The following is a 13,869-nucleotide window of genomic DNA, read 5'->3' on the forward strand; positions in this document are numbered from 1 at the left end:
TGGAAGTCCCGATATCTCAATTTGGCCTTCTATTTCAACCTTGAAGGCAGAGTTCGACAAGCTGAGCCGAATAAGAGCTTTTTGTCCCAGAAAGAAGTTCTCTCACTTCTGCCCGTGAGACCTATGTCCTGTAGGTGGCTAATACAAGAACAGAAGTTCAAGCACTTTTAAACACTGACCTCCCTCAACATTTTGGCGAGCTTATTCATTCTATTTTCAATGCTTTGCATACAACAGAGCTGGCTATTTTGTTTAAAACTGTGGGCTCTGGCCTTACAACATCTTTTCAAACTATTTTTGGTGTGATCCCGGCTTTCATTCATTCTATTTTTCCCAGCTTCTTCGGCGGGTTGCCACTAATACTCACCTTAGCTGCCGGGGTTATTCCTGTTGATTTGCCTGCTCAGAAATGGCTGCTCCTCTTGTGGTCATTCACAATCCGTCCCAGCTACAGCTGTTTCGTAACCGCATGCTGCAGTGCTATGGTACCTCGCCACTGGCCACTCTAAGTGTGGCTTATAATCTGTCTTTCCGCTTTCCATGGTACACATGCATGCAACCAGTTTTCTCCTGCTTGGAGTGTCCTTTTCAATGGGTTTTGGATCTCTGCCTCACAAACACAGTGTCTCCTGACGCGGACTTTGCCTTACTGATGAGCCCCCTGGTGTCTCATGAGCAGGACTGTTCTGGTATGGGTCTGATGGCCTGTGCAGCGGATCTCGGAGTGCTAGCTCAGTGGGATATCGGTGCAGCAGTACATGATTTCCTGCAACGGAGTTACATCGAGTACCACGCAAGTTGCCCACCGATGGTGCTGGAAGCACCCATCGTTAATGAGCATGTTTGCTCCTTTGAATTACTAAACTGGATGGTGTCTACTTTTTCAGACTATGACAATAATTTCCTGTTGGAAGCTGTCACCACTTTTTGCGCTTACACACAGATGGGTTGTTAAGACCAGGCCACCCAGACATTTGATTTGTTTTTTGAATTATTTTTATTTTTTACTTAAAGGATATTTTTAAAATGAAAAGACCTTGTCTCTTTTTCTCACCCAATTGACATTCTTTGCACATAGGTCGTTCCTATAATGGATGTATGCTCTTGTTGCTCAGACTTTTTGAGCTCTGTGTTCTATTTCGATCACTGTGCGTAGGACTGCCCAAGGGGGCTGGGTGTGTGAGGGCCCTAGTTCCAAAGGGAGGATTTTTCCTCCCTTTTTCATAGTACGACCATTCACGATCATTGGGAATCCCTTTCCCCCCCTTTTTATAAGCTACTTCACCTTGAGTTTGCTGCTAGTTGTTTCACCGCATGCTAGCACTACAGGTGTGTGATGATATAAGGCAAACTTTGCTTTTTTAATGGGTCACTATTATCAATGTTATAATTTTTAAAGATGTTGAGAGAGCTTTTACTGTTACTTCACCTGTCCAGTTATTGATGAATTGTTTTCCCATCTTTTCAGGTCGTCCTCCATATCTGTGGGTACTTTCCCCGCAGTTCAATTATATGGTAGGTAGCAGACTCACCCTACCATAGTGTGTGGATAGTTTTAATTTGGTCCTGAAGAATTGCCATTGATCCCCCTGACTACCAGGCAAGAAACATGTTGACCAGAAAAGTAAAAGTAGAGCGTGATGTCTTGATTCATTATAGCCAGATATCCGCCACTTCTTTTCTATTTTTAATCAGGTAGGGAGCCTACCAGAATAAAGGTTTCTTATTGGACTTCCGCACCTGTTTTAGTTTAAGCACTCACCAGCACATGACATCCACACCTATTAGGCCCCTCACCCCCACGGCACCATACGGCGAGGAACAAAAGATCTCCGCTAAAGAGCCCCTCATTGGGTGCCCGTCGGGTATTGCAGCGCCGACCCGACGAGGAGCAGGCCCAATGATGAAGCATGACACCTAGCGAGCTGGGTGTGTGAGGGCCCTAGTTCCAAAGGGAGGATTTTTCCTCCCTTTTTCATAGTACGACCATTCACTACAGTGGATGTTTCACTAAGCTCAATCACCTCTTTTTTTAGACCCACAATAAGGAACTACGTACCCTTTCTTTGTATGACTGTTGGGCATGTACGTTGGACCTTTCAAAGCCCTTTTGTCCCTCCCTCTTGATATATTGTGTGTGAACATGCTCTGACTGCTGCTTGTACTCAGCTCCTGCACTGACCCGACCATCTTAGAGCTGTCATATTGTTTGTCAGTAGGGTTCGAGCATGACCCTTATGAAAAGCAAGATCTGCACTGGCCAGAGGCCACCAGCTGTTCTACACATAGGGCCAGCTGTGGAGGTGTCTGGGTGTGAGGCTCTGAGCCCTGAGTTTCTACTCTCTCTGCCAGCAAAGGAGAAAGCAGGAAAAGGGGGAGAGATGCAATCAGCAGACTCGACTCTCTGATGCCCCTTCAATTACAGACTGCTGTATATTTCTTTAAACATGACTGCTATGTTATTGTTACATTAATGTATTAAAATTCATTTTAAGTTCACGTGTTGTCTACCGACAAGTTAAAGTAATACTTGTTTGTCATAGTTCAATTATTCATAGTCACCACAGATTTTACTGAATAACAAAGTTCAGACTTAGATACTTAAACAGGCAAAATGCCTAGATAATAATGACAATCCTCATTTGTAAAGCGCGACCAATCGCCCGTAAGGGTCTCTAGGCGCTGGGGGCCGTCGGGAAGATTCAGCAAGCAATGGCTCAGAGTCACATGGCGCTGGGCTGATCTACCGCTGGCGCCGGGGATCAAACCGTGATCCCCAGATTCCGGAGTCAGTCGCCCTGGCCGCGGTGTCACCCTCTTCTAGCAGGACTGATACAACACAAAGATTGGTTTTTTTATCATATACTCAATGTCATTCCCTCCTTAATGCTGAATTCTCCAAAGACAGTACTAATAACTTTTGGCCATGGCGCCTCACAGCGATCTCATGCATGTGCGATTTTGGGGTCAAACTACAGAACTTTTTGGTCTAGAGTTTAGTCTCAAATTAAAGTGATCCTTCATATGGAGGGTCCCTTCTGGATGATAACTCCTTTTCTAGGAAGTTTGGTCGATAACAACAATGAAACCATTTATATACTTAGGTTGTAAGATGTTGTTGTCTTTTGTTTTTCAACTTCTGATTGGAAATGGTCTTCCAATGTTTCCTCCAAAGCTTGATGGTGTCATGTATGTCATCACCTGACTCCACAGAACCTGTGTGCCTCTTTCTCTTTCTGCAAACAGAGGGGCAGATTTACAATAACTGGCGCATCCCTGCATATCAGCCGGGATGCGGCAGTTATTTTGCGCCCCAGCTCCGCCATCATGAATGCGCCGCATTTATAATGCGGCGCACCATGGGGCAAAAACGGCACAGATGCGTGACGCATCTGTGCCGTAAAAGTGGCGCATTGCTGGAGTTGCGTCGCAAGTGCGACGCAGCTCCAGCAATGCTCTGGGGGGCCCTATCTGCACAATGCTGCTTCAATCCTTACGCCTGCTTCAAGCAGGCGCAGGGTTTTGACGCAGCATGGGCCTAAAAGTGACTGAGTGAAATCTTGTAGATTTCACTCAGCCACTTTTAGGAGGCGTTCCTGCGCCGGAACGCCCCCCCCCCCCACCGCGCAGGAACGCCTACATGTGCTGCAGGGCTTTACAACGTGACGCATCTGCCAGATGCGTCACGTTGTAAATACCCCGCACCATGGCGCAGGATTTGCGCCGCTGCTGCGTCACAAAAGTGACGCAACAGCGGCGTAAATGAGGCGCAAGTCAAACATAAATCTGCCCCTTAGAGTCTCTCTTTGCTTCCCAGTTACACTTTTTCTAGATAGTAATTTTACAGATGCTTCCAATACCAATTGTATATCATTCAGACAATTCCGAGGCACTAGGAATGCTGAATTCTCTGTTTCTGTTTTACCCTTAATAGTTTGCTGTTATGTTATATTTATTATACATTGATAGCCTAATGTCACTTTCTCTCTCCTCCTGTATGCCCCTCCCTTGCAAGCTCTCTCCTTATGAAATGATAACGGGATGCCGTTGTATTATCAGCTTATTATAGAACGCTGTGTTCTTGTTTTTCTCGCTGTTAATGTTTGATGTTAATCGATAAATCGTTTCACCCCTGGGCTGCGCGCTTTGACGGATGATGCTAAGGTGCGCGCGTGACTCCATGCAACAGGGTTCTGCTCTGGCCCCAGAGAGGGCGCAGGAAGGTGCCACATCCCTGCAGACATGCAGCTTTCCCGCTCTCCCTGCCATGCAATGCACTGGAGCAGCTCGGGGTGAAGTGCCATCTTCCAAAGCTGGGTCTCACCTCGGTGTCATCTGATGCCCATCCTCCTGGGCACAGGCAGTCTTTCGCCCATCCTTCAGAGGCACAGGCACTCCTTGAGGCCTGGGCTGCAGTAAGATCAGAGGGGGGTCAGGGGAATGTTGCAAAGCCGATGGCCAGAGAGGATTACGAGTGTCGTGTTCCCGACCCCCTTGTGTCCCCCTTGTGTCCCCTTGTGTCCTAGTGCCCCTGTCTGGGCATGACAACGAGGGGACCCTCAGTTTATTGTTTTGGAGGTGGCACAATGCGGACCAAGGGAGAAGACCCAGCCGGACTGAGCGCCGCGCCCTGAGAGGCAGCTTCGAGGCCCTGCAGCCAAACATCGCGAAGCTGTGTCAGACACCAGTGTCGATACATGCATCGGATCAAACACCGCACACACAGACAATGAGCCATGAAGACTTTTATTTGTATGATTTCAAAAGCACCCCATTTACTGAGGGCGCCTTTCCAGGAGCTCTGCAAATCTCAAGGATGCGGGGATTAATAAATGGCTTCATTTGAGGGATTGTGAAACATTATAGAACAAACCCTTGAGATTTAACCCAAATGAGGACATGGCTCATTACAATATTCAGTAACTTACTGAATTTATTCAGCTGGGAAATAGAATGAAATGGAAGATACATTCAGCAGCTGCGTGAACACTGACTGGGCACAGAGGCTGAACATGAAATCTGTGGAACCCTGAGGGGGAGAAATGGAGGAACGGAAGCAGAAACCAGGAGAAAGAAGAGGAGGGATAAGAGAAGGTGGGGCAGAGAAAAACAAATCCTACCGCAAAGCAGGAAGAGAAGATGCAGAAAGCGACACACTATTGATGTCAGAGTGGAAGCAGAGGACATGTTACTCAGGTCGAAGGTGCCCTGTCTGCGTCCTCTTGGGTGGGCGGGTCATCAGAGGACGGGCTGTCCTCCACCTTGCGGGCGACAGCATATATAAAGCTATGATAGTCTCCCATCTCATACAGGCGGCGAACGGTTCTCGGTAACACGTGCAGCTCCTCGATGATAAACCCAGCGTCCTCAAGCGCTTTCCTCACAAATCCCGCTTCCATGCTCAGGTGAGGCCACCGGAACTTCCCAACCAGGAAATAGGTTTCTCCAAGGCAGGCTATTATTATCAGATGCCCCCCCTTTTTCAACAGCGAGCAGACATTCTTCAGGGCGCTGCAGAACGCCTCCTCCTCGGTCACGTGACACTCCAAGCAATGTGCCAGGACCAGGCAGTCAGCCGGGGGCAGGACCACGGGGTGGAAGGGGTTCCTTCGGCTGAGATCATATTTAACAACGTCTTTGGTTTTCGTCCTCAGTGTGTCCTGCTTCTCAGTCCAGGGTTCCCTAGAAATAAAGGTGCACACAAGTCATTTCATGTCAGATTGTTGAGTTCAATATTCGCGTTTCATTTTATGTCATAAGCAGTTCCTCAGCCTGGTTCTAGCCTTGCGAAGCAGTGTTTTAGCAAAAAAGAGTCCTCGCTCTGAAGCACCTGCACAGCACACTTTCTATGGGTGGTAAGGCGGGCCCATCTGCGCTGCCCACAGGTCACCTGTGCTTCCAGTCTAGACCACAGCACACAAAACATGTCATAGATTATGGGTGGTAAGGCTGGCCCATCTGCGCTGCCCACAGGTCACCAGTGCTTCCAGTCTAGACCACAGCACACAAAACATGTCATAGATTATGGGTGGTAAGGCGGGCCCATCTGCGCTGCCCACAGGTCACCAGTGCTTCCAGTCTAGACCACAGCACACAAAACATGTCATAGATTATGGGTGGTATGGCGGGCCCATCTGCGCTGCCCACAGGTCACCTGTGCTTCCAGTCTAGACCACAGCACACAAAACATGTCATAGATTATGGGTGGTAAGGCGGGCCCATCTGCGCTGCCCACAGGTCACCTGTGCTTCCAGTCCAGACCACAGCACACAGAACATGTCATATATTATGGGTGGTAAGGCCGGCCCATCTGCGCTGCCCACAGGTCACCTGTGCTTCCAGTCTAGACCACAGCACACAAAACATGTCATAGATTATGGGTGGTAAGGCGGGCCCATCTGCGCTGCCCACAGGTCACCTGTGCTTCCAGTCTAGACCACAGCACACAAAACATGTCATAGATTATGGGTGGTATGGCGGGCCCATCTGCGCTGCCCACAGGTCACCTGTGCTTCCAGTCTAGACCACAGCACACAAAACATGTCATAGATTATGGGTGGTAAGGCGGGCCCATCTGCGCTGCCCACAGGTCACCTGTGCTTCCAGTCTAGACCACAGCACACAAAACATGTCATAGATTATGGGTGGTAAGGCGGGCCCATCTGCGCTGCCCACAGGTCACCTGTGCTTCCAGTCTAGACCACAGCACACAAAACATGTCATAGATTATGGGTGGTAAGGCGGGCCCATCTGCGCTGCCCACAGGTCACCTGTGCTTCCAGTCTAGACCACAGCACACAAAACATGTCATAGATTATGGGTGGTAAGGCGGGCCCATTTGCGCTGCCCACAGGTCACCAGTGCTTCCAGTCCAGACCACAGCACACAGAACGTGTCATATATTATGGGTGGTAAGGCGGGCCCATCTGCGCTGCCCACAGGTCACCTGTGCTTCCAGTCTAGACCACAGCACACAAAACATGTCATAGATTATGGGTGGTAAGACCGGCCCATCTGTACTGCCCATAGGTACCAGAGCTTCCAGTCCAGACCGCAGCACACAGAACATGTCATAGATTATGGGTGGTAAGGCTGGCCCATCTGTACTGCCCACAGGTCACCAGTGCTTCCAGACCACACCACAGCACACAGAACGTGTCATAGATTATGGGTGGTAAGGCTGGCCTATCTGCGCTGCCCACAGGTCACCAGTGCTTCCAGACCACACCACAGCACACAGAACGTGTCATAGATTATGGGTGGTAATGCGGGCCCATCTGTGCTGCCCACAGGTCACCAGTGCTTCCAGTCCAGTCCACAGCACACAGAACATGTCATAGAATATGGGTGGTAATGCGGGCCCATCTGCGCTGCCCGCAGGTCACCAGTGCTTCCAGTCCAGACCACAGCACACAGAACATGTCATAGATTATGGGTGGTAAGGCTGGCCCATCTGTACTGCCCACAGGTCACCAGTGCTTCCATCCAGACCACAGCACACAAAACATGTCATAGATTATGGGTGGTAAGGCGGGCCCCTCTGCGCTGCCCACAGTTCACCAGTGCTTCCAGTCCAGACCACAGCACACAGAACATGTCATAGATTATGGTTGGTAAGGCGGGCCCCTCGGCATTGCCCACAGGTCACCAGTGGTTCCAGTCCAGACCACAGCACACAGAACATGTATTAGATTATGGGTGGTAAGGCGGGCCCCTCTGCGCTTCCCACAGGTCACTAGTGCTTCCAGACCACACCACAGCACACAGAACGAGTCATAGATTGTGGTTGGTAAGGCTGGCCCATCTGTACTGCCCACAGGTCACCAGTACTTCCAGTCCAGACCACAGCACACAGAACGTGTCATAGATTATGGGTGGTAAGGCTGGCCCATCTGCGCTGCCCACAGGTCACCAGTGCTTCCAGTCTAGACCACAGCAAACAGAACGTGTCATAGATTATGGGTGGTAAGGCGGGACCATCTGCACTGCCCACAGGTCACCAGTGCTTCCAGTCTAGACCACAGCAGACAGAAAGTGTCATACATTATGGGTGGTAAGTTTGGCCCATCTGCGTTGCCCACAGGTCACCTGTGCTTCCAGTCCAGTCCACAGCACACAGAATATGTCATACATTATGGGTGGCATGGCCGGCCCATCTGTACTGCCCATAGGTACCATTGCTTCCAGTCCTATCCACAGCACACAGAACATGTCATAGATTATGGGTGGTAAGGCGGGCCCATTTGTGCTGCCCACAGGTCACCAGTGCTTCCAGTCTAGACCACAGCAAACAGAACGTGTCATACATTATGGGTGGTAAGGCTGGCCTATCTGCGCTGCCCACAGGTCACCAGTGCTTCCAGTCCAGTCCACAGCACACAGAAAATGTCATAAATTATGGGTGGCATGGCCGGCCCATCTGTACTGCCCATAGGTACCAGTGCTTCCAGTCCTGTCCACAGCACACAGAACATGTCATAGATTATGGGTGGTAAGGCGGGCCCATCTGTGCTGCCCACAGATCCCCAGTGCTTCCAGTCTAGACCACAGCACACAGAACATGTCATATATTATGGGTGGTAAGGCTGGCCTATCAGTGCTGCCCACAGATCACCCGTGCTTCCAGTCCAGACCACAGCACATAGAACATGTCATATATTATGGGTGGTAAGGCCGGGACATCTGCACTGCCCACAGGTACCAGTGCTTACAGGGCAGTCCACAGCACACAGAACATGTCATATATTATGGGTGGTAAGGCTGACCCATCAGTGCTGCCCACAGGTCACCTGTGCTTCCAGTCCAGACCACAGCACACTGAACATGTCATATATTGTCGGTGGTAAGGCCAGCCCATCTGCACTGCGCATAGGTAACAGTGCTTACAGTCCAGTCCACAGCAAACAGAACATGTCATAGATTATGTGTGGTAAGGCTCGCCCATCTGCGTTGCCCACAGGTCACCAGTGCTTACAGTCCAGTCCACAGCACACAGAACATGTCATAGATTATGGGTGGTAAGGCTGTCCCATCTGCGCTGCCCACAGGTCACCAGTGCTTCCAGTCCAGACCACAGCAAACAGAACATGTCATACATTATGGATGGTAAGGCTGTCCCATCTGCGCTGCCCACAGGTCACCAGTGCTTCCAGTCCAGACCACAGCACACATAACATGTCATACATTATGGGTGGCAAGGCCGGCCCATCTGTACTGGCAATCCTGCAGGCATAGCCAAACCTGTAAGCATTACCAGTACTGCGAGCATAACTAGACCTGTAAGCACACCCATATCTGTAACACGATTGGACATGTATGCATAACCAAACCTGCAAATATAACCACATCAATAAGCATAATTACATCAGTAGGCAATAATAAGAGCTGCAGGCATTATCAGACCTGTAAGTGACTAATGTAATAGGGTGAGGTGCAAGGTATGAAGAGAGAGATCTGTTAGTATGGAGTTAAAATGGTGTAAGAGAAATGTCAGGTACTTCCTAAGGATATTATATAGAAGTGTTGTGGAAAAAATATTGGAGAAATATATTAGAGGAGAGGTAGATTTTTCTTTTAGTTGTAACAGTTAATAATAAGTTATTTAAAGAGCTCAATTGTTTCCTCTCTATTTTCATTCCTTTGTTTTAAGAACTTGATTATATGAATTTATCTCATCATCAATACTTTAAAATGATAATTATAAATGGAAATATAAGAAAATAATTCAGCTTAATTCGTTTTGATATATTATACCCCTATTAGGTTGACAAACATATGTAAGTACTGGTAAGCAATTATTGAAAGAGAGTTCTTTATCTGACACAAAAGATTACGTTTACATGCTTTGTGAAAACATACATGGATACGTTGTGACAAAAAGGTTTACCTAAAGAGAGATGAAGGTAAAAGTTGTCTTATTTTGGATGTACATGTGATGTAAAAAATAATTAACTGAAAATATTCTTAAATCTTGAATTTGAATTCTGAATGGATCTATAAATATGTATTTGAAAAGATACATATTAGAAGTATAACAAGAAATAATTATAAAACAATCATGAAGGGAACCTCTCCGTATACTGTTTGCAATAGATATAATGGTGCTCAAAACATAAATGAAAGTCCACCGTACAGTAGATTAAATAATGTTGAATTGAAAGACATTTTTCAGATCATCTGTTTATTAGTGTGTATTTTAAATATAAATCACATTTTGGCTGTTACTATATTCATGTATCAGATAAGCATAAATTAACACAATATAAGGATATGTAATTATGATATTATAAATATTAATTTTTACTAAAGCTTAGAAAATCCATAGGAATGTTAGCTGCTATTTGGGTATATTTCAAACAATACATCCTGTTGCCATTTCGCTGCTTTTGCCTCCTTCCTTGCCACTCATTGAGCTTGTGACCATTTCAGGCACAGATTTTCCCTCCTGCCTCCCTTCCTGCCCCACCCGCTGCCACGAGCTCCTCTTCCGCCTCCCAAGACCTACTTAATGGAGGTTGCAGCAAAACCCCTTTGAGCAGGTCCTTAATCCAGCGATCCCCTCTGCCAAATTGCTGTTTGTGCCTTCCCCCCTGACTCCCTTGCCGCTTGCTGCATCTGCTCTATAAGACTAGTTGCTTTAATTGGATTTCCCTGTGCTGTGCTGTCTCCTGTCCTTGTGGGTATAATCTTGAGTTCCTGTGATCTGCTGGGTGCCCCCACTCTTTGGTCCTTTTTCAGGTTATTTTATTGTTCTTGTATGGCGTTGTTAAGTCTTCTCTGAGTAGTTGTCTTGTATTGTATTCATTTGGATCTGTATTGTATTGTATTGTTTTGTTTCTGACTTCTCTTGTCATTTTAGTGCTTTCATCTCCTTCCTCACCACTCACCCTGCTTCTTCCCATTTCTTCTGCTGATTTTCTATCCTGCATGTCCACCTGCCCTGCCCACCGCCACCCAGCACCACTCCCACCACTGCACTGAAGGCTCACAAAAGGCAAGCCCGTCAATGCCAGTCCGTACCTGAACCTAACCCCGAGCTAGGAATACTGGCTCTCCCAATACTCTCAGCTACAGCACCACCAATCTCCGTGCAGTCTACACTTCTTCACTGTGATCTACGATAGGACCTTTTTCCTGCCCGGCACTGCCTCTTCTCCTGCAACACTGGAGCACCCTCCCACACAATGAACACCACTACACCTGCCATGACTGCTTCAGAACAACTTCACTGCCTCCTACTCAATGCACGAGTACTCTGCAAGCTTAACACAGAGATCTAGGACACCATGACGTCCCTCGCCCCAATATCATCCTCCTCACAAAGACCAGGATCAACCCCACATAAGACCAGGATCTACCCCACATCCCTGTCCAATATAGCCTCAACAACACCTGACAGCTACAAGATAAAACATAGAGACTGTATCGGAGGTGGAATCACCATCATTCACAAAGAAACTACCCACTGCAGCACCACTGTAGAAGCCACCACCCCCATTGAAACAAAACACCACTTCACTTCAATTTCTACCTCAATGACCTTAACAACACCAAAACTGCTTACCTCCTCGAAAGAATGAATACCATTGGCCTCACCTAACTGTTCACCAACGCAGCTCACATCGCATGACACATGCTCGACCCCATCTTCATGGCCACTGACAAAGTCAAGTACAGCCATGTCACCACTCACCTGGACAGACCACACCATCGTCCATGTCACCATTTCAGGATCCCCCCAACACTACCACCAAGCCGTCCAGCTCCACCCTCCAAAGCTGGAAAAAAGTTTCAGAGAGCCAGTGGACTGACACTTTGAACAACTCCCTTCCTGAGACCACAACCAACCTAGTAAATGATATCAAGAACTTCTCAGCTCGGATCACCTACTAAGTTCACAGAGTTGCCCCTATCAAGCCCACCAAACACAACAGATCCATCAAACAGGCCAGTTGGCACACCATGGAACTGAGAACCACAAAACACAATTGTACGTGACTTCTAAGGAAATGTTGCACTAGAAAGGAGCCCACAGACTGAGTCAACTTCAAGACTTTCCTCAACCAATACCACCAACTCTTTAAAAGGTAAACAAGAGCACCCTTGTCGACTGCATCAAAGTCAGTTCCAACCAAAGCAAATAAATCAGCCACCAAAACATCATCACCCACTCCCAGGAACTCTGCAATACCCTGGTGGACTTCTTCCAAGACAAGATCTTCACCTTTTATAAAAACATCAAGCCCCAACCCAGTGCAGCCAACATCCTAATCCTCCCTACTTCCTTAGATGCAAACCTCGACCACCTGCTCACCATCTGCGATCACCTCACCACTCAAAACACCACAGCCATCATGAACTCCATCCAATTAGGAGCTCCCTTGTATCCTTGTCCCCACCAGATGTCCAACCTCTGGGGCAATACGACCATCACCATGACTACCTTCCCCGAAGAATGGTAACACTCAGTAGTGAAACCCCTTCTCAGGAAATGTTCCGCTTACCCCAATGAAATCAAGAACTACTGTCCCATCTCTCTGCTTCTCTTTCATGCCAAGGTCCTCAAAAAGTCCATCAGATGACAACTCATGTAACACCGGATGAACAACAATCTTTTGGACACCTCCCATTCTGGATTCCGACTAACCATGACATCAAAACCAACATTATTGCTCTCACTGATGGCATTAAAACCCTTGTCGACCAGAGAGAAGGGGCAGCCCTTATACTCCTTGACCAATAAGCAGCATTTGACACAATACCCAACCACATCCTTATCAGGAGGATTCACCTCATTAGAATCCAAGGAGACACCCTCAAATAGATTGCCTCCTTCCTCACTGGAAGGACCCAGAAATCTACCTACCACCTTTCACCTCGGATCTTAAGAACATCATCTGCAGCATCACTCAAGGCTAGTCCCTCAGGTCCACACAGTTTAAAACCTACAGGACCCTCTAGCCAACTTCACCAGAAACCATGGACTAAAGATATTCTATGCACACAACGCCCAGCTAATTATCTTGGTCTCTGAAGACCACTCCACCATGATGGCCAACTTCTATGGGGTCATGATGAGCATTGCCAACTAGATGAAAGACAACTGCCTAAAACTCAACACGGCCAAAACAGAAGCACTGATCTTTGGGAACAACACCTCCCTTTGGACCAATGCATTTTTGCAACCCAAACTACGACCCATACCCTCTCTGATAGATCATGTCCACAACCTCGCCTTCATCCTGGACAGCAAGCTCACTATGTGAAGCCAAATCAACACAGTCTCCTCTTCCTGCTTTTCCACTCGCTGCATGCTCTGGAAGATCTTCGAATATCTCCCTATCAACTGAGGAAATTCGATTTTCGATCGTGATCGAATCGACCCGCCATTTTGTGCTCCGCCGCCATTTTGTGTTGCCCTCACTCAGGCATCACGGCGAACATAGGCTTTTCTGTTTTTTCTGCAGCTTCGTGTCGAACTAAGCCTTCTGCCTCTATTTACAAAGCTGATGTTAGCACTGGCCGAGTACACTAATCCCCGTCTGGTTTTTCTAATCCCTTGTCTCAACTATCTGTTGGTTCACACTATTCTCTTCTAACTTTATCTTATCGTCTGGCCTTCGCTGTCCCCTTCTAGTATTCTCTCATTTCACAACTGTCCTCTGTTGGACTTGGCCCTTCTGGCAGGTTCACCCCTGAACTTTTTTGCTTTTTACTGGTGACTTGGTGTGGTGATTGTTTGGTTTCTGCGCACTTTCCCTGTGTCCCAGGGTAAAGTGCGTGCGTGCTCTGAGTGCATGTGGTGAGATAGGCCTGCCCTCCCATAGGAATGCATGGGGAATGTATGTGTCCCTAGTAGTTCCTGATGCG

The 13,869-nt window shown here is 47.8% G+C and overlaps 1 protein-coding gene across 1 annotated transcript in view; it reads right to left on the reverse strand.

Moving 5' to 3' along the window:
* Positions 1-4,730: 4,730 nt before the first annotated feature.
* Positions 4,731-13,869, reverse strand: part of LOC146829841 (indolethylamine N-methyltransferase-like) — a 137,062-nt gene continuing 127,923 nt past the window's right edge. Inside the window, exon 3 of the mRNA XM_085608513.1 lies at positions 4,731-5,682. Coding sequence (XP_085464639.1) covers positions 5,193-5,682 — 490 coding nt within the window. The 3' untranslated portion in view covers positions 4,731-5,192. The remainder of the gene's footprint in view (positions 5,683-13,869) is intronic.

The sequence above is a fragment of the Triturus cristatus genome, chromosome 5_2 (genome assembly GCF_964204655.1).
Source record: "Triturus cristatus chromosome 5_2, aTriCri1.1, whole genome shotgun sequence".
NCBI classification, from domain to species: Eukaryota; Metazoa; Chordata; class Amphibia; order Caudata; family Salamandridae; genus Triturus; species Triturus cristatus.